This window comes from Dendrobates tinctorius, unplaced genomic scaffold, assembly GCF_039654945.1.
Source record: "Dendrobates tinctorius isolate UK_male_01 unplaced genomic scaffold, ASM3965494v1 ptg000004l, whole genome shotgun sequence".
NCBI classification, from domain to species: Eukaryota; Metazoa; Chordata; class Amphibia; order Anura; family Dendrobatidae; genus Dendrobates; species Dendrobates tinctorius.
In genome coordinates, this window is record NW_027361672.1 from 12,080,331 (window position 1) to 12,102,010 (window position 21,680).

Sequence of the window (21,680 nt, forward strand, 5' to 3'; positions counted from 1 at the left end):
ATTGTGGTAAGTTGGGGAAGGAGAAGGCGGAAGAGCAGCCTGTGGTTGCTGCTGGCTACTTTGCCCAACATCGCCCTGTGTGGGGCCATACTGTTGCCCATGATGTGGGTAGTGTCCTGCCTCCTGGGATTGTTGGGGGTACTGGCCAGATTAATAATGAAGAGGGGCATCTTGTTGGGTCTGGTAGGCCCGTGTCTCATACCCACCAATATATCCATGTCGTCCCCAACCAGGTTGGGACCAGCCTCCAATACTGGGTGGGAACAAGTGGCCATATTGGTGTGGTTGGCTAGAGGCAGACATATGTGGCTGCTGTTGTGAAGGTTGGGTAGTGGGAGGAAGGGGGTGAGGTGTAGGCCCACATATTTGAGGATCCTCAGATCCTGCTTGAGCAAGCATGTGTGTGGGGTGTCTAAGGCGCATTAGATTTCTGGGTGAAAGCTGCCACCTCTGTTATGATTGAGTGACCGTAGGAGGCAGACACAAAAATAGAAGCTACATCCAGAAAACCAGAGGAGCTGGCAACTATCCGATTGCAGACCCCTGAACCTATCAACACAACTAGCAGTAGCCGTGGGGGGTACCTACGGTGCCCTAGACCCCTCGAACACAGCCGGAGACCTATATAGCCTAAAGATAGAAAGGGAAATCTAAACTGCCCCAGAGCAGACCCCAAAGTAAAAGGCAGCCCCCAACATATAATGACGGTGAAGCAAGATGAAAAAACACTGACACTGATAGAAAGATAGGCTGAGCAAACGTTGGGGCCCAATCTAATCTAAACAGGAAAGGAAAGCTGCTGTCTGCAATCGGCAAAAAACCCTATCAAAAACATAGGCCAGCAAGCTGAAATGGAAAAAGACCCTGAAGCAACTAAGCTTCAAAACTAAATCAGCACTCTGGTATTTTCAGGAGACAGAGCTAAGGAGTTCAGCTCACCCCAGCAGGGAATGGCTGAAATCCAGAAAAAACAAAGCAAGGCACAAATGCAAAAAGCAAGGAAGAAAACTTAGCTTTAGCAGAGCAGGAATTCAGACTGGACTCCAAGGATACCTCAGAGAAATCACCCGCAGGGAGAATGGGCGTATGCAGCCTTATATCCAGTCTGTGACTCCACTCAGCCAGTCATCATCATTAATCTCAGGTGTCTGATAATCAGACTCACTACCTCTCCTTACCAGAAGAGGAAGTTCCTCGGGCCTCAGTGATGAAGGGGAAAATGAACTCACAACAGTACCTCCCCCTTGAGGAGGGGTCACCGAACCCTCAACCACGCCACCAGGGCGATCAGGGTGTGCCTGATGAAAGGCACGCACCAATCTTTTAGCATGAACATCAGAGGCAGAGACCCAGGAATTATCCTCCTGACCATAACCCTTCCACTTAACCAAATACTGGAGTCTCCGTCTAGCCAGACGAGAATCCAGTACTTTCTCTACCTCATATTCAATGTTACCTTCAACCAATACAGGGTCTGGAGGTGCCACTCCCGGAACAACAGGTTCAACAAATCTCTTCAACAAGGACTTATGAAACACATTATGGATTTTAAATGTGACAGGAAGAGCCAAACGAAAAGAGACCGGATTAATAATCTCCAAAATCTTGTAAGGTCCAATAAATCTAGGCTTAAACTTAGGAGAAGCCACCTTCATAGCAATATTTTTTGATGATAACCACACCAAATCACCAACCTTAAACTGGGGACCAATGGTCCTATGTCGGTTGGAAAACCGCTGGGCCTTTTCCTGGGAGAGAGATAACTTATCCACCACTTGGTCCCAGATCTGGTGCATTCTCTCCACCACAGTGTCAACCCCTGGGCAGGCAGACGGCTCCACCTGCCCTGAAGTAAATCGAGGATGAAACCCAAAGTTACAAAAAAAAGGTGACATCAAAGTGGCAGAACTAGCTCTGTTATTTAAAGCAAATTCGGCCAAGGGTAAAAATGAAACCCAATCATCTTGATCAGCGGAAATAAAACATCTCAAATATGACTCCAAGGTCTGGTTTGTTCTCTCTGTCTGCCCATTGGTCTGAGGGTGAAAGGCAGAGCAGAAGGACAACTGAATTCCCAGCTTGGAACAGAAAGTTCTCCAAAATCTAGACACAAACTGAACTCCTCTGTCAGACACAATGTTCTCAGGAATCCCGTGCAAGCGAACCACCTGTTGCAAAAACAGGGGCACCAACTCAGAGGAAGATGGCAACTTAGGGAGTGGTACAAGATGAACCATCTTAGAGAACCTATCACAAATCACCCAAATAACAGTCATCCTTTGAGAGACAGGCATATCGGAGATGAAATCCATTGAAACATGGGTCCATGGCTTCTTGGGGACAGGCAAAGGCATCAACAACCCACTAGAGCGGGATCACGATTTAGACCGGGAGCACGTCCCACAGGACTGCACAAAATTCCTGACATCACGAGACAAGGAGGGCCACCAAAAAGACCGACTCACAAGATCTCTAGTACCAAAAATACCTGGATGACCAGCCAAAGCAGAGCAATGAACTTCAGACATCACTCTCTTCTTCCACTGGTCAGGAACATACAACTTTCCACTGGGACAACGCTCAGGCTTGTCTCTCTGGAATTCTTCCAGAGCACGTCTCAAATCGGGCGAGATGGCAGAAAGAACTACCCCTTCGCCTAAGATGGTAGCAGGTTTGGTCACCACAGGAGAATCAGCAAAGAAACTCCTAGAGAGTGCGTCTGCCTTGACATTCTTAGTTCCAGGAAGAAAAGAAACCACAAAATCAAAACGTGTAAAAAACAAGGCCCACCTAGCCTGTCTAGGGTTCAAGCGCTTAGCCGACTCTAGATAAATCAAATTCTTGTGGTCGGTGATGACCACGACTTGATGCTTAGCTCCCTCCAACCAATGTCTCCACTCCTCAAATGCCCATTTCATGGCCAACAGTTCCCGATTCCCCACGTCGTAGTTACGTTCAGATGGAGAGAACTTTCGGGAAAAGAAAGCGCAGGGATTCATTTTAGATGTTACAGGATCCTTTTGTGACAAAACAGCTCCTGCACCAATCTCAGAAGCATCCACCTCTACCTGGAACGGAAGTGAGACATCAGGTTGTCGCAAAACCGGGGCGGAGGTGAATCTTCGCTTCAACTCCTGAAAGGAAGAAACAGCCTCCGGAGACCAATTTAACACATCAGCACCCTTCTTAGTCAAATCAGTCAATGGCTTGGCAATACTAGAAAATTTTGCTATAAATTTCCGATAAAAATTAGCAAAACCCAAAAACTTCTGGAGGGCCTTCAAAGAAGTGGGCTGAACCCAATCATAAATGGCCTGTACCTTGACTGGATCCATTTCAATAGTTGACGGAGATAAAATAAATCCCAAAAATGAAATCCTCTGTACCCCAAAAAGGCATTTAGATCCCTTGACATACAGGGAATTCTCCCTCAAGATCCGGAACACAGTCCGAACATGTTCCACATGAGAATCCCAATCCTTGGAGAAGATCAAAATATCATCCAGATAGATAATCAAAAATTTATCCACAAAATCTCGGAAAATATCGTTCATGAAGCACTGGAAGACAGAAGGGGCATTAGTGAGCCCAAAAGGCATCACCAGGTACTCAAAATGTCCCTCCGGAGTATTAAACGCTGTCTTCCATTCATCCCCATGCTTAATGCGAATAAGATTATATGCCCCCCTGAGGTCAAGCTTGGTAAACCAGCAAGCACCTTTAACTCTAGAGAATAGATCCGAAATCAGGGATAACGGATACTGATATTTAACAGTAATCTTGTTGAGGGCACGATAATCAATACAAGGTCTTAATGATCCATCCTTTTTGGCTACAAAAAAAAACCCAGCACCTAAGGGTGAAGAGGATGGTCTAATATGACCCTTCTCCAATGCCTCCTTAATATAGGATCGCATAGCCTCGTGCTCGGGTACAGATAAATTGAAAAGCCGACCCTTGGGGAATTTACACCCCGGGTTCATCTCAATAGCACAGTCATAACTCCTATGAGGAGGCAAAGACGCAGACTCATTCTCACTAAATACATCATAAAAGTCAGCCAAATAGTCAGGAACATCATGTGACTGGGGAGAGGTGGAGAAAACAGGAGGATCACTAAGGGCACACCGACAACCCCAACTCACCACAGACAAAGATTTCCAATCCAGAACTGGATTATGGATTTGTAACCAGGGAAACCCCAGAACAATGGTATCATGCAGATTATGCAACACCAAAAATCTGCAATTTTCCTGATGGTCTGGGGCGACCCGCATCACCACCTGGGTCCAAAACTGAGGTTTATCTTTAGCCAAATGAGTAGGTCAATCCCCCTCAAAGGGATAGGCGTCCGCAGAGGTGTCATAGGAAATCCACAACGTTTAGCAAAATCCAAGTCCATTAGGTTTAGAGCTGCTCCCGAATCCACAAATGCCTTGGCGGAAAATGTGGACAGGGAGCAGATCAGAGTAATAGCCAGAAGAAACTTAGGTTGAACACCACCAACAGAAAACGTGTGTGCAAAGCGTTTCTCTCGTTTAGGACAGACAGAAATAATATGCGAGGCATCTCCACAGAAAAAGCACAAGTTATTACGCCTTCTGAACTCCTGACGCTGCTCTCTGGAGAAAACTCTATCACATTGCATAGGTTCAGTCATTTGTTCAACAGGTGGCAACACCTCTCGTGCAGTTTTGCGTTCGCGCAAACGCCGATCAACCTGAATGGCTAATGACATAGAATCATCAAGACCAGAGGGAACAGGAAATCCCACCATAGTATCTTTTATGGCTTCTGACAAACCCTTCCGAAAGAGAGCAGCCAAGGCATTATCATTCCAGGTAGTAAGTACCGCCCACTTTCGGAATTTTTGACAGTACAATTCTGCAGAATCTCGACCCTGATTCACTGCCAGCAGGGTCTTTTCAGCCTGATCAATGGCATTAGGTTCGTCATACAACAAGCCCAAGGCTTGAAAAAAATGCGTTCACATTAGTCAGAATAGGATCATCTGGTTTCAAAGAAAACGCCCAATCCTGGGGATCGCCACGCAGCAAAGAGATGACAATTTTAACCTGCTGTGCGGAGCTCCCTGACGAGTTAGGCTTCAAGGCAAAAAATAATTTACAATTATTTTTGAAATTCAAAAATTTAGACCGATCACCACAAAATACATCAGGTGTAGGAATCTTTGGTTCAGCAGCATGTGAATGAGCAAGGTAGGCGGAAATTCCCTGCACTTCCGCAGCGAGCTGCTCCACACGATCAGACAATTGCTTTATCTCCATTGAGAGAAAAAAAAATTCCCCCTACGGCCTCAGAGATATAGAGGAAAAAATATACACACTTTTTTTTTTTTTTGCAATTCTTTCCTGCTATTGAGTACCCTAGGATCTGCGGTCAGGCGGGTGATTCTGTTATGATTGAGTGACCGTAGGAGGCAGACACAAAAATAGAAGCTACGTCCAGAAAACCAGAGGAGCTGGCAACTATCCGATTGCAGACCCCTGAACCTATCAACACAACTAGCAGTAGCCGTGGGGGGTACCTACGGTGCCCTAGACCCCTCGAACACAGCCGGAGACCTATATAGTCTAAATATAGAAATGGAAATCTAAACTGCCCCAGAGCAGACCCCAAAGTAAAAGGCAGCCCCCAACATATAATGACGGTGAAGCAAGATGAAAAAACACTGACACAGATAGAAAGATAGGCTGAGCAAACGTTGGGGCCCAATCTAATCTAAACAGGAAAGGAAAGGAAAGCTGCTGTCTGCAATCGGCAAAAAACCCTATCAAAAACATAGGCCAGCAAGCTGAAATGGAAAAAGACCCTGAAGCAACTAAGCTTCAAAACTAAATCAGCACTCTGGTATTTTCAGGAGACAGAGCTAAGGAGTTCAGCTCACCCCAGCAGGGAATGGCTGAAATCCAGAAAAAACAAAGCAAGGCACAAATGCAAAAAGCAAGGAAGAAAACTTAGCTTTAGCAGAGCAGGAATTCAGACTGGACTCCAAGGATACCACAGAGAAATCACCCGCAGGGAGAATGGGCGTATGCAGCCTTATATCCAGTCTGTGACTCCACTCAGCCAGTCATCATCATTAATCTCAGGTGTCTGATAATCAGACTCACTACCTCTCCTTACCAGAAGAGGGAGTTCCTCGGGCCTCAGTGATGAAGGGGAAAATGAACTCACAACACACCTCTCCAGATATTCAAATAGTTCATATGGGGTATTGGGGTATGTGCAAGCATCAAGCAGGAAAGGGCACGAAGATAAAGGGCCAGGCTGCGTGAGTATGCCTCCTCGCCATCATCATTATTCACTCTGGCCAAATAGTTGAGGACCCCAGTGTCCACATTAGTACGTGTATCTGGGGCAGGGATGTGCCGCCTTCGTCTTCCTCACCGGGATGGTCCAGCAGGCTGTGGGGAGACCCGGATCGGGCCAGTTGGGTTTCTGCTCATGTTGCCCTGCTCCTCCAGTATGGCTGATGGTGCAGCAGCAGACGGTCCTGGTGGTGGGGTTTGTGGTGCAGGCAATGGGTTTTCCTGACAGGATTCTTCACCCATGCTTCTTGTAGGGGGAGAAGATGGGCCAGCCACTTCTTTCCCTGCAGACCCAGGATCAATGATGGGCTCTGTATTTGAGCCAGTTCCTCTCTCCGTAAGGTTGGACTGAGTTCTGTTATGAAATAGAAGAGAGCCAAAAATAAATAAATATTTTTGGCCCTGTAAAGTATCGGTGTAATGTGGTGTGAGGTATCTACTTACGGTCTCAGATCCAGAATAGGGGTGAGGAAGGAGAGGCGGTCATAATAGATGTATTTTCTCTTTACGTGGCCCGCATCACCACTCCTGGACCGCTGCTGATGTTCCCACCTGTACTGATCGCGGATGCTGCGCCAGTGTCTCAACACATCTTCCACTGCAATGTGACAGGAAATATTCTCAATTTAACATATTTGATCGGTCAAATTTGCTACCAGTAGTCTAGGCATGTGGCCTTCTGAGGTGTGCTTTCTACCCAGGGTGGCATATCTAATTGGGGCATCCAGGCCAGATACACAGGGTCACAATAGTTCATGCATCAAGTAACTACACTTATTAACTTGGTTGGCTAGGAGGATGAGCTTGTGGCCTGGGCCAAATTATGGCAGTGTCAAACCATGTGTCACATCAAAATCTACCCGCCTTATGAGGAAAAAAGTACAAGCACAGGAAGGGGGGGCTGATTCTATATGCATTTTTTGATGTGAGGTAATTTTAATCATTTTTTGCCTTGTACTTACTCAGTTTCTGCTGCTCCTCACGTGACCGATCACCAAAATCATGGAACATCTGGCGACATATGTGCCTCCATGACGCCTCCTTTCTTGCCCGGTTCGCATAATGGGCATCACGTTGGTCCCAGAGTTCTGGCCACTCCTGCACCAGTACAATGAGCATCTCCAGATTGAGGAAATATGGCGCCATGACGATGCTGTACTCCGTGGAGGCGTACTTCCTGTATGCCTGGAGCGCTTTTTGAACTCATTTGCATGTCTAAGCTTCCTGATGATGGATTGGCCCATTTCCTGTCACCAGCCAAAAGACCTGCGTATTTCTCGCAAGTCACACGTTTTGCGCTCCCGTAGACTTGCATTGGCGTACTACGGCCGTAGTACGCTGACAATCGCAGCATGTTGCGATTGGCACGGACCGTAGAATACGCACAAGAAATATACGGCTTTTGCGAGCTACCCCATAGAGAATCATTTGTCCGTGTGTAATGCGTGCTTTTAACGCCTCTCACTCGTCCGTATTCCTCTCTAGTGAGACCCCGGCCTTATAGCACCAGAAACTGTGTTTGGAACTAGTATGCTAGTGCTGTGTCACTGAAGAGAGATTAAAAGCAATGATTAAATGGTTGTATGTGTGTAGAAATTCACCATAGCAAGTTAAATGAGGTGGTCCTTATTATCTTAAAATATTGACCTATGAAATAATAATGAGTGTATTGTAAGAATATATATATTAGAAAGAGAAATTGTATGTATAATAAAAAATAGGAATAAAAGGGAAGCTAATGCTCTATATATTTGGAATGTATAATAAAATTATATAATAAAACTGTAATGGTGAAGGTGACTGCCTAAGGACCCAGAACAGTGATGGCAGAGTAGAGTGTGAAGTGTTAAAAGACACCTGTGTGTGAACGGTAGCTTGCCGTTATCAGGAGAGTTGGTGGATATTGAACTGAACAGTCTGAAGCTGGAGACATGCGTGAGATAGAGAATATTGCTGTAGGGGTTTAGTTCAGTGAAAACTACGGGACTAGAAACAACAAATATCTATGGACTCCAGGGCTGGTTCCTGGCCAGGTAAAGTGAAAATGATCACAATCTTTTTGTGTGGATATTAAACAAGCTTTTAATTATTATTATTATTATTATTTATTGTTATAGCGCCATTTATTCCATGGCGCTTTACATGTGAGGGGGGTATACATAAAAACAAGTACAATAATCTTAAACAATACAAGTCATAACTGGTACAGGAGGAGAGAGGACCCTGCCCGCGAGGTCTCACAATCTTCAAGGGATGGTTGATAATACAGTAGGCGAGGGTAGAGCTGGTCGTGCAGCGGTTTGGTCGATCGGTGGTTACTGCAGGTTGTAGGCTTGTCGGAAGAGGTGGGTCTTCAGGCTCTTTTTGAAGGTTTCGATGGTAGGTGAGAGTCTGATATGTTGTGGTAGAGAGTTCCAGAGTAGGGGTGATGCGCGAGAGAAATCTTGTATGCGATTGTGGGAAGAGGAGATAAGAGGGGAGTAGAGAAGGAAAACATATAAATATCCGTGTGCTACCGGCTGGAAGACCGAAAGTGAAATGTCACTATATAAGTGTAGGAAATTTGAAAGGAATAATATTGATGCTCAGGTCAGTATGATTACTGAATAGCCAAATTACAAGCTATGTTGATAAAACAGGGAAAAAAATAAATCATTGGAAATACGGTTTAGTGGAATTGACGGGACTCAAAACACCGTAGAAAAAACAAGGCTGATTCCAGACCAAATCAGGAATCTATCTTCGAAGCACATTTAGGGTGTGTGCACAGGTTGCGGATTCATCTGCGGATCAGCAGCAGATTTGGCCCTGCGGATCCGCAGCAGCATTACATGCAGTGTACAGTATCATTTTAACCTATGTAAAACAAAAACCGCTGTGCACATGCTGCAGAAAATTCTGTGCGGAAACGCAGCGGTCTATTCTCCGCAGCATGTCAATTCTTTGTGCGGATTCCAGATCTATAGAGCATTATCTTCCTTTTTATTCCTATTTTTATTCCTATGTCCATGTTTAACCCCTTTCCTTCAATGGACATACTATTTCGTCTATGTGACCTGGGACCTAAGTCCCAAGGGCGGAATAGTACGTCTAGTGCGATCAGCGGCGCTCACATGGTGAGCGCCGCTGATCGCGGCCGGGTGTCGAATCCAAGATGGCGACGGGGACCTTCGGGGGCCTGCAGGGAGCTGACTTCCTCAGTGCCTGCAAAGCGCAGGCATGATGAAGTCTGCGTCTATGCCTGTGACAGATCACTGATCTGTCACAGTGATCTGTGATGTGACAGATCAGCGATTTGTCACAGGACACTGATGTCCCCCCTGGGACAGCCTAATAAAGTTAAAAAAAAGTCTAAAAATAATTTTAAAAAAATCACTAAATAAATAAAAAAAAAAATATTCCCTAATAAATTCATTTTTTGGAAATAAAAAAAAATATAAAAGTGCACATATTTGGTATCGCCGCGTCCGTAACGACCCGCCCTATAAAACAGTCCCATTAGTTAACCCCTTTAGCAATCCCCTTAAAAAATGAAAATAAAAAACAAAGCAAAAAATAATGATTTATTATCATACTGCCGAACAAAAAGTGCAACAACGCACGATCAAAAAGACGCATATAAATATCCATGGTACCGCTGAAAACGTAATCTTGTCGCGCAAAAAACGAGCAGCCACACAGCATCATCAGAGAAAAAATAAAAAGGTTATAGCTCGCAGAATAAAGCGATGCAAAAATAATTATTTTTTATATAAAATTGTTTTCATTGCATAAAAGCGCTAAAACATAAAAAACGACATAAATGAGGTATCGCTGTAACCGTACTGACCCGAAGAATAAAACCGCTTTATCAATTTTACCGCAGGTGGAACGATGTAAATGCACCCTCCAAAAGAAATTCGTGAAACGCTGGTTTTTGTTCATTCTGAGTCCCAAAAATCGGAATAAAAAGTGATCAAAAGATGTCACGTGCCCAAAAATGATACCAATAAAAAAATGTATTTATTTCCATTTTCCCATTAGGGTTAGGGCTAGGGCTAGGGTTAGGGCTAGGGCTAGGGTTAGGGCTGAGATTAGGGTTAGGGATGTGTTGGGGTTAGGGTTGGAGTTAGAATTGTGGGTTTTCCACTGTTTGGGCACATCAGGTGCTCTCCAAACGCAACATGGCATCTGATCTCAATTCCAGCCAATTCTGCGTTGAAAAAGTCAAATGGTGCTCCTAAGTTCCTTAGGGGTTCCAGTTTCCAAAATGCTGTCATTTGTGAGGGTTTCCACTGTTTAGGTACATCAGGGGCTCTCCAAAGGCAACATGACACCCGCAGACCATTCCATCAAAGTCTGCATTCCAAAACGTCACTACTTCCCTTCCGAGCCCCGACGTGTGCCCATACAGTAGTTTTCTCCCACATATGAGGTATCAGCGTACTCAGGACAAATTGGACAACAACTTTTAGGGACCAATTTCTCCTGGTACCCTTGGGAAAATAAAAAAAATTGGGGACTAAATGATCATGTTTGTGGAAAAAATACGATTTTTTTATTTTCACGCCCGGGCATTATAAACTTCTGTGAAGCACTGGGGGATTCAAGTGCTCACCACACATCTAGATAAGCTCCTTGGGGGTCTGGTTTCCAAAATGGTGTCATTTGTGGAGGGTTTCCACTGTTTTGGTACATCAGGGGCTCTCCAAACGCGACATGGTGTCAGATCTTAATTCCAGCCAAAAAAGTCAAATGTCGCTGCTTCCCTTCCAAGCTCTGCCATGCGCCCAAATAGTCGTTTACATCCACATATGAGGTAACAGCGTACTCAGGACAAATTGCACAATAACTTTTAGGGTCCAGTTACCCTTGGAAAAATAAGAATTCAGGGTGAAAAGATCATTTTTGTGGAAAAAATATGATTTTTTAATTGTACGGCTGTACGTTATAAACTTCTGTGAAGCCCTTGGGGGTTCAAAGTTCTCACCACACATCTAGATAAGTTCCTTGGGGCATCTAGTTTCCAAAATGGTGCCACTTGTGGGGGTTTTCCACTGTTTAGGTACATCAGGAGCTCTCCAAACGTGACATGGCATCCGATCTGAATTCCAGCCAATTTTGCATTGAAAAAGTCAAACGGCGCTCCTTCCCTTCTGAGCTCTGCCATGCACCAAAACAGTGGTTCCCCCACATATCCAGTATCAGCGTACTCAGGACAAATTGCGCAATAACTTTTGCAGTCCAATTTCTCCTGTTACCCTTAGTAAAATAAAAAAAATTGAACCTGAAGTATTTTTTTGTGAAAAAAAGTTAAATGTTCATTTTTATTTAAAATATTCAAAAAATTCCTGTGAAGCACCTGAAGGGTTAATAAACTTCTTGAATGTGGTTTTGAGCACCTTAAGGGGTGCAGTTTTTAGAACGGTGTTACTTTTGGGTATTTTCTATCATATAGACCCCTCAAAGTGGCTTCAAATGTGATGTGGTCTGTAAAAATAAAATGGTGTTGCAAAAATGAGAAATCGTTGGTCAACTTTTAACCCTTATAACAAAATTTTTTGGTTCCAAAATTGTGCTGATGTGAAGTAAATATGTGGGAAATGTTACTTATTAAGTTTTTTGTGTGCTGTATCTCTGTGATTTAAGAGCATAAAAATTCAAAGTTGGAAAATTGCGAAATTTTCAAAATTTTTGCCAAATTTCTGTTTTTTTCACAAATAAACACAAGTTATATGAATTAAATTTTACCACTAGCATGAAGTACAATATGCCACGAGAAAACAGTGTCAGAATCACTGAGATCCATGGAAGCGTTTCAGAGTTATTACCTCATAAAGGGACAGTGGTCAGAATTGTAAAAATTGGCCCGGGAGTTAACGTGCAAACCACCCTTGGTAGTGAAGGGGTTAATATACATAAATTTCTCTTTCCAATATATATTTCCTCACAGTACACTCATTATTTCATAGGTCGATATTTTAAGATAATAGGGGCCACTTCATTTAACTCACTATGGTGAATTTCTGAATGTTGCTTTTATTCTCTCTTCAGTGACACAGCACTAGCATACTGGTTCCAAACACAGTTTCTGGTGCTATAAGTCTGCATATTATTTTTTTCTGCTCAAGTTCGGATCCCTCGTGTCGCACACACGTATTCAGTCAATGGGTCCAAAATCCATCGCTTTTATCTCTTTTTATTGTTTATAATTTCATGACATTGTTATACATTTTATTATATTAATTTTCTCTGTTAGTTTGTGACAATTTTCTAGTGAAGCACTTTATATCAGGTCTTTTATATCAGCCCCGTGACACTGCTGAACTTTGACACGGTCAGGTGCTCGGTTTGGTGTTTTTTGTAAACAATACAGCGTTAAAGGACAACCATTTCTGTCGGTCACAATAGGTTTCTGTCCTGATGAAGAGGTCTTGCGTGGCCTCGAAACATGCTGACTCTGTAAACCTATTCAATAAATTATTCAATATATCCCTTTGGATATACTGCGGGTTCATCATTGGCAGTGCATGAGTGTCACCTCCGTCACATCGTCTGCATCCGATTTGGTCCTTTCAAGACCGGTGTCCTTGCAGCAGCCATATAATAATTTTATATGCGAGATACACTTTGCTTTGTAGCAACCATACTAGGTGAGTGGATTCCCTTCTTTCACACCTCATTTTTTATCGGTTAAGACCCTATTGAGCTCTCTTTTTCCAGTTTTCTTTACTCTCTATCAATTCATACACACATCTTCATGACAAAACACTTTCTCCACACCTTGCACAAAGTAACATAGTAACATAGTAACATAGTTTTGAAGGCTGAAGGAAGACCTTATGTCCATCTAGTTCAGCCTATTTTTAGTGCAGCTGTTCTGCATTGTTGATCCTGTGGAAGGCAAAAAACCCACAGAGTAGAAGCCAATTTTCTCCATAGGGAAAAAAATTCCTTTCCCTAAGCTGGGTCAACCATCTACCTATAATATTCTGTTATTCGTAACCTTCTATACTGTTACTCACAAGAAAAGCATCCATTCCTTTCTTAAATTCATTCAGTGAGTTGGCTATCACCACTTCCTCAGGAAGAGAATTCTAGAGCCTCACTGCTCTTACCGTGAAGAACCCTCTTCTATGCTGGTGCAGAAATTGTCTTTCCTCCAAATGAAGAGAATGCCCCCTTGTTCTTGTCACAGTCTTTGGTACAAACAGTTCATTGGAGAGATCTCTGTATTGCCCTCTGATATACTTGTGCATATATATTAAGTCTCCCCTAAGTCTTCTCTTTTCTATAGTAAATAGACCTAATTTTGATAACCTTTCTGGGTATTGTAGTGAACCAACTCCATTTATCATTTTAGTAGCCTGCCTTTGAACCCTTTCAAGTTCAGTAATGTCTTTCTTGAGCACTGGTGTCCAAAATTGCACACAATACTCCAAGTGTGGTCTGACGAGTGATTTGTACAGAGGGAGAATTATGTTTTCATCTCGTGTCCCCAGACCTCTTCTAATGCATCCCATGACCCTATTTGCTTTGGTGGCAGCTGCCTGACACTGGGCACTCCAATTTAGCTTCTTATTGACTAAGATGCCTAAGTCTTTTTCCATGTCTGATTTCCCCAGCAGTTTCCCATTTAGTAAGTAATTATAGCATCTGTTTCTCCTTCCCATGTGCATAACCTTACACTTATCTGTGTTAAACCTCATTTGCCATTTTTCAGCCCAATTCTCCAATTTACTCAAATCTGTCTGTAGTTGCAAACTGTCCTCCTTTGTGTTAACTTCCTTACATACAGTTGTGGCCAAAAGTATTAACACCCCTGCAATTCTGTCAGATAATACTCAGTTTCTTCCTGAAAATGATTGCAAACACAAATACTTTGGTATTATCATCTTCATTTAATTTGTCTTAAATGAAAAAACACAAAAAGAATTGTCCTAAAGCCAAATTGGATATAATTCCACACCAAACATAAAAAAGAGGGTGGACAAAAGTATTGGCACTGTTCGAAAAATCATGTGATGCTTCTCTAATTTGTGTAATTAACAGCACCTGTAACTTACCTGTGGCACCTAACAGGTGTTGGCAATAACTAAATCACACTTGCAGCCAGTTGACATGGATTAAAGTTGACTCAACCTCTGTCCTGTGTCCTTGTGTGTACCACATTGAGCACGGAGAAAAGAAAGAACACCAAAGAACTTCTTACCCCGAGACATAAAAAAGCCAGACTGGAGTTTGCCAAAACTTACCTGAAAAAGCCTAAAACGTTTTGGAAGAATGTTCTCTGGTCAGATGAGACAAAAGTAGAACTTTTTGGGCAAAGGCATCAACATAGAGTTTACAGGCAAAAAAAGAGGCATTCAAAGAAAAGAACACGGTCCCTACAGTCAAACATGGCGGAGGTTCCCTGATGTTTTGGGGTTGCTTTGCTGCCGCTGGCACTGGACTGCTTGCCCGTGTGCATGGCATTATGAAGTCAGAAGACTACCAACAAATTTTGCAGCATAATGTAGGGCCCAGTGTGAGAAAGCTGGGTCTCCCTCAGAGGTCATGGGTCTTCCAGCAGGGCAATGACCCAAAACACACTTCAAAAAGCACTAGAAAATGGTTTGAGAGAAAGCACTGGAGACTTCTAAGGTGGCCAGCAATGAGTCCCGACCTGAATCCCATAGAACACCTGTGGAGAGATCTAAAAATGGCAGTTTGGAGAAGGCACCCTTCAAATATCAGGGACCTGGAGCAGTTTGCCAAAGAAGAATGGTCTAAAATTCCAGCAGAGCATTGTAAGAAACTCATTGATGGTTACCGGAAGCGGTTGGTGGCAGTTATTTTGACTAAAGGTTGTGCAACCAAGTATTAGGCTGAGGGTGCCAATACTTTTTTCTGGCCCATTTTTGGAGTTTTGTGTGAAATGATCAATGTTTTGCATTTTGCTTCATTCTCTTTTGTGTTTTTTCATTTAAGACAAATTTAATGAAGATAATAATACCAAAGAATTTGTGTTTGCAATCATCTTCAGGAAGAAACTGAGTATTATCTGACAGAATTGCAGGGGTGTCAATACTTTTGGCCACAACTGTAGTTTTTTATCATCTGCAAATACTGATATTTTACTGTGTAAGCTATCCACTAGATCATTAATAAATATATTTAATAGTAGGGGGCCCAATACAGAACCCTGTGGTACCCCACTAGTAACCCTGGCCCAATCTGAGTATGCACCATTAATAACCACTCTTTGTTTTCTATCACTAAGCCAGCTACCTACCCATCTACAAACATTTTCCCCTAGCCCAAGCTTTCTCATCTTACTTACCAATCTTTTATGTGGGACAGTGTCAAATGCTTTAGAGAAGTCGAGATAAATGACAATCAATGATTCTCCTTGGACCATTTGACAGCTTACATCCTCATAGAAGCTGATCAGGTTAGTTTGACAGGAGCGCTCCTTCATAACTCCATGTTGATATGGAGCTAAACATTTAAAGTCTTCAATATATATCGGCACCACTCATCCTCAGACCATAAAAAACTATCACTGTATGGTGGTCTACTTTCCTGCAAATTGCAAGGTGGGTAGCCATTGTTTCTTGCTCAGCAGTCACAAATGAACTGATATAACATGTCCAAACCTGCACAGCAGTGACTGGGAAGACAGCAACTTCGTGCAGAATAAGAGTACTTATACGTACTGATAAGACAGTTTGGCCAACAGAAGCTTTAATATTACCAGAATATGAAAAATTTTGACTCCTCTTCGTATATCAGAGATACGCAAAATTCTTGACTCTTTTGAAATTCAAAATCTCCATCTTTGATTTTTCTTTTTTAAATTTGATTTACAACTAATAAAAACTCAGTGAATCACAATACAAGAAAACCTACAATTGTCTTGTGTGGAACTCTCTTAGGTCTCTTACATCTGTATTGAACCACTTTCAAGCCTCAGTAATGCCCAAGAGACCTCAACATAAATAGCAATGGGTAAACAGTGGCAACCAACAGCCTGTTTAACCCCTTAACGAGTCCCGATATACCTTTTTACAGCGGTAGTTAAGGGTTCAAAAAGGCTGTGCTAATGTGAAACTGATAAGCCTCATGTTCTTCAGTACAAGTGTTACACTGCATAATATCAGCAATCAGATTAAAAGTAAAAATACAAAAAAAGTTAAAAAATTAAAAAAACAGATAAAAGCACGTAAATTGGCAAAAAAATGAAACGCAACTTTTGTGTAAAAACAAAAACAATCGAAAAAAGTACACATAATTAGTATCGCAGTTTCTGAATCAACCCAAAATATAAAAATGTCACACAATTTATCCTGTATGGTGAACACTATAAAAAACAAATAGAAAACACAACAAAAATGTAGCCTTTTTCATCATATTGACACATAAAAAAGGAAATAAAAAGTGATCAAGATCAAGAAGTCTTATGTTTAAAAAAATGTTAGCACTGAAAATGTCTTTTCGTTCAGAACAAAACAAGTCCTCATACAGTTCTGTCATCAGAAAAGTATAGAAAGTTACATTTCTCAGAATATGGAGATCCAGAAACAAATTATACTTTGTAAAATATAGTTTTGGTTTGCAAAAGTAACAAATCATAAAAAAACTATCAACCTGCTATTGCTGTAATTGTGCTGACCCTCTTGTCACTTATAACAAAAAAAAATAATAAATAATAATAATATAATAAAAAAAGATAAATTGAATAAAAGCAATTCTCCAACTGCTATTTATTTTGTAAATTCTGCTTCTCAAAATTCAAGTTCACATTTATTCCGTTCTCTACAATGAGCACTTTTATTGAGGAACTATTCACTGTCATGGGGTAGATAGACACACTTTGGGCTCTGTTCTGGCAGCTTTAATGCATTGTTGTTGCTATTATTATTATTATTATTATTATTATTATTATTATTATTATTATTTCATCCACCCCTGAGCAACACATATCCTCCAAAAATGACTAAATTTCTACTCTTTACACTTATATTACACTGTATTACACGTATTGATTTTACACTTATTACAGTGGTCCCCTTATGGCATATACTGTAATTCACTTTTTATGGACTGCAGGAAATTTTCAGATGGAGTGATTTTTTAGAATTTTTTTGTACGACTGATAAAACATATTTTTATGGCAAAATAGTGTAACATACAGTACCTATACACAGTATATACTCTGTTGAGCTCAGATAAATTATTCTGAGGATCAAAGCCACAAGTATTAATGACATTATGGAAATAAAAATCTTCTTTTATCACTGCAGAGGCTATACCAATAGGCAGATCTATTATATAATTCCAATAGTTACTAACTATGAATCTATACATAACTTTTTTCTGAAACCATTTACAAAATCATTACGCTATAAATTTAACTTTTTACTTTTCTGTCAAAAATTGAATAATGTCAGTATATTTAGATTGTCTTTACTTACCTTAGTTCCATAACCAGTCAGAGGAGGAGAACAACACAAGAGATAAAATGATTAACCAGGAAAGTATACAGGCATGAAATGAGAAATTTCCATTTAGTTGTGCTCTTTAAATGAGACAGATAACTCCACCTACCTCACAGGGCATTATCTGCTAACCTCAGTACTATGCAAGAAAGAACTGATTGTGAAACATCGTATCTTCCACATGCACTTTATTGTTATTTTACAATCATAGTTGTGGATCCTCTGTTCGAGCCTTGGGACATGCCATCTGTGAGTCAAAACTTTGAAAAATGTCTTAAACAACTGTCCTGAAAATGTCACCTTTTTAATCACAGAAGTTGAATTTAATTTATTCCCAACATCAATATAGTTGGCACTTAATTTGTATCTCTTTAGTGCAATTATCCATTAAGGGTATGTGCACACGTTGCGGATTCTGCTGCGGATCCACAGCGGATTTGGACCTGCGGATCTGCAGCAGTTTCTGCTGCGTTGTACAATGGAAAGTGAAAAATGCTGTGCACATGCTGTGGATTTTTCCGCGCACACTAGCTGCGGTTTTAAATCCGCAGCATGTCAATTCTTTGTGTGGAATCCGCAGTGGTTTGACATCTGCTCCATGACCAGGTGTCAAAACGCAGAGGAAAACCACAGGCTAATCCGCAGGTAAAACTCATGGGAAAATACACAGCACAATCCGCAATGTGTGCACATACCCTAAGGATGGTGCTAGTTTAATACCTTAAGACAAGTAGAATTATTTGTCCATGGGGATAAAGGATGCACGTTGCTTTCAAAACATATTGGTGAAATTTTCATGCCACACTAATATGGATGTTAAAATTTATTAGTAATTAAGTGATTGGAAAAAGTGAAGGTTTAACCCATTACACAGGGCATTGTCACTGGGCATGGTTATCTTGGGGCACTCTATTGATGTTGAATGATCTATGGCAGAAATGGGGAACATCCAGCCCACTGGCCTTAAATGGTGTTATTTTCTCTGGTCCCCAGGTAGATTTCTGGGGACTGCTGTGCTCGAGCCGACGGCCCAGTTTTGCCTGTTGTTGTCCCTTTAATTTCAACTTAAACTGACTACTGTGGCACATGCAATGAAGGATTATGTCCTGAAGATGGCCAGTGCTAAAATCAAGAAGTTTTTTTCAGGCAGAGTTAGTGTACTATGTGCTCCCATCCCGTTCCAGGCAGCAGTCACAATGTTTCCTATGTGTAATGTGAATAATCCACCCACGTGTCTCCTATATGTGACATAGATACTCCAGTCATAGTGTCTCATACATGAGGGTGGAGTCCCGGGAGGGGGCGGCGACCCAAATTGGGGTGGTTCAGGAAATGGCAGCACTGGTTGCCTCACTGGGTATGTCTGGGGAACCGCAGTGTGTCTGTATGAGTTTTGAGGAGTGCGGCATGTATTTTCTGGATAATGACGGGCCACAGGTGTGTACCGTGATGCTGCACCGGGAAGGAGTCTCTGGTAGACTGGACTCAGAGAGTCAGGTGACTCTGACAGGAACTCCGCTCGTTTTATCTCTGACCGAGAAAAACGCCATGGTTCGCTGTAAACATGGGGTCACGGTGAACTATGCAGTAGACAGAGTAATGTTTGAGGGGACCAAAGGTGGTGAGTGCCAAGGGGGCGGGATACCACATGACTTAGTGTATGCCTTGGAGAGGGGCCGGGACTTTGTGTTGTTTGATGACATATGGTCGGACGATGGAGACGTTTCGACTGTGGGGCCAGCGGACGCTGAGACGGTGACGCCTCCTAAAGTGGACAGGTCAGAAGTAGAACTGACCGGGAAAAGAAGTACATCTGCCCAACTGATGGACATGACGTCTCGTGACAAGACAGATGGTGGGCTGGGAGATGAGGTGACTGGAGTGGACACATGGTCAGAGGGTAACTGGAGGGTTGACTCGGATGATTGGCGTGACTCAGACTCTAGGGGTGACTGTGGCTCTGAGAGAGAAAGGGCGCACAGACTGGATGAGCTAGAGAAAGAAGTCTTCGAGCTCAAAGGTCACCTGGCATCGTGGCAAGGTCTGAATAAGTCCCTCAGAGAAGAGGTAGGAGTACTAACAGAAACTGTAAGAGGTCTTCTGCGGGAGAAGAAGCGGGATGAAGACTTACAGTGGCCAGGTCTGAGTAAGGAGCAGTGTGATGACAAAAAGAAACTGAAAAGTATGGAAGCAGAGGTGATTCGTTTGCAGATGGAGCTTGCTGCTGCAGGGTGTGCTAAAAGACAAGCACAGCAGGAAAAAGATGAACTGGCTGATGTGATTGCCAACAACAGAGGTGAAGCTGCTCTGACTTTGGAAGAAAAGAGGCGGTTAGAGTCTCGCATTGTTCAGCTTGAAGAAGAAGTGGAGGAAGAACACGGCAATGTTGAATTAGCCAATGACAAGCTGAGAAAGACCACACTTCAGGTTGACCAGATGGATGCTGATCTGAAGATAGAACGTAGTAATGCTCAGAAGTATGAGAATGCCCATCAGCAATTAGTTTGCCAGAATAAGGACTTAGAAGCAAAGGTTGCACTACTGGAGGAACAGCTTGATGCGGAAATTAAAGTGTGACAATCTGCTAGCAAACAAGTACGTCATACGGAGAAAAAACTGAAGGTTGTACTAAGGCAGATGGATGATGAAAGGCGTAATTCTGAGCAGTACCAAGACCTGGCGGAGGGAAATGATGTGCGTCTGAAACAGTTGAAACGTCAGGTGGAAGAAGCAGAGAAAGAGGCTCAACGTGCTAATACTTTGCACCGTAGATTACAGTGTGAACTGGAGGTTGCTACAGAGACAGCAGATGCAAAGAACTGTGTGGTTAATGCACTGAAAAGTAAACTTAAATGTGGTGGGGTACCATTTGTTACAAGACACTTAGATAGAGAAAGGATGGTGACTAACCAGTGTCTGACGACGCAGACAGACCATGACTGGAGGGTCAAAGCCAATGACCGATATTCTGACCGCTGGAGGCGGGGGAGGTCTAACGTAGGAACAAGGCCGTATGACAGATGGAGACGTTCTCTCGACCTGTGGGGCAAGGTGTAGTGAGTGCCCGGTCGCGAGACCCTGGTGTAATGTGTGTTCAACCCCACAAGTTTGAACAGAGGGGGGAGGTATGTGGTGTAGTAACCACTGAGTCCGCTAGAGGGTGCTGTGTGGATGTCCCAGGAGAAAGGATGAATGGCAGAATACGGAATGGCCGCTATGTATCCCAAAGTGGGTGGCTTTGGGATGGAGACTTATGTGTTGTTCAGCAATGATATTGCTAGAGGTGTTGTTTCAATATGTAAGGGAGAAGTCTCCAGGTAACTAGAGAGATGGGCGTGCCTGGTTACCTACAAACCCACCCGGGGGGGTGTTTAAAGCACTGTTGGAAAGAGTGTGTAAATGCTTGAAGGACCTGTGATGAGGTCAGAGTCATGTGACCCGGTGGGCGTGGCTATGAACCATATAATTTGGCCAGGGTAGGTCACAGGTGGTGAATGCTGGGACCTGGTTGGTCCAGTGTGGAAGGTCCCGTCTGAGTGAGATGGGGCTGCCTTCTGACAGCAAGTGAACGCTGTGTTAATGGCTACACGTGCCTGAGAGTTCCTTGGAGGGAATGGACGTCTGCCGCATGATGGTGAAGGAACCATGAGTGACCCTGACGTGGGTAAGATAACGCTGAGGCTGAAGAGCCTGTGTAATGGACATTTGCTTGACCTGTGTGACATAAGGATAGCCAGAGTGAAGCTATAATGGACGCTATGCTGTATATGAACTTTATGTTGCTTCTATGGGTTTATGCTGCTGAATAAACCGCATGGACTATGTTATGGTTATTGAAAACACGGTGCCGGATGTGTTTTGTTCGCTGCCTAGCGAGGATTCCCTAACT

The 21,680-nt window shown here is 42.8% G+C and overlaps 1 protein-coding gene across 3 annotated transcripts in view; it reads right to left on the reverse strand.

The window, feature by feature from the left end:
• The window catches only part of LOC141082037 (cytidine monophosphate-N-acetylneuraminic acid hydroxylase-like), a 296,760-nt gene extending 278,910 nt beyond the window's left edge, over window positions 1–17,850 (reverse strand). For all 3 annotated transcript variants that reach the window (XM_073566144.1, XM_073566146.1, XM_073566143.1), the window contains exon 1: window positions 17,768–17,850. In XM_073566144.1, coding sequence (XP_073422245.1) covers window positions 17,768–17,778 — 11 coding nt within the window. In that variant the 5' untranslated portion in view covers window positions 17,779–17,850. The remainder of the gene's footprint in view (window positions 1–17,767) is intronic.
• Between the last annotated feature and the right edge of the window lie 3,830 nt (window positions 17,851–21,680).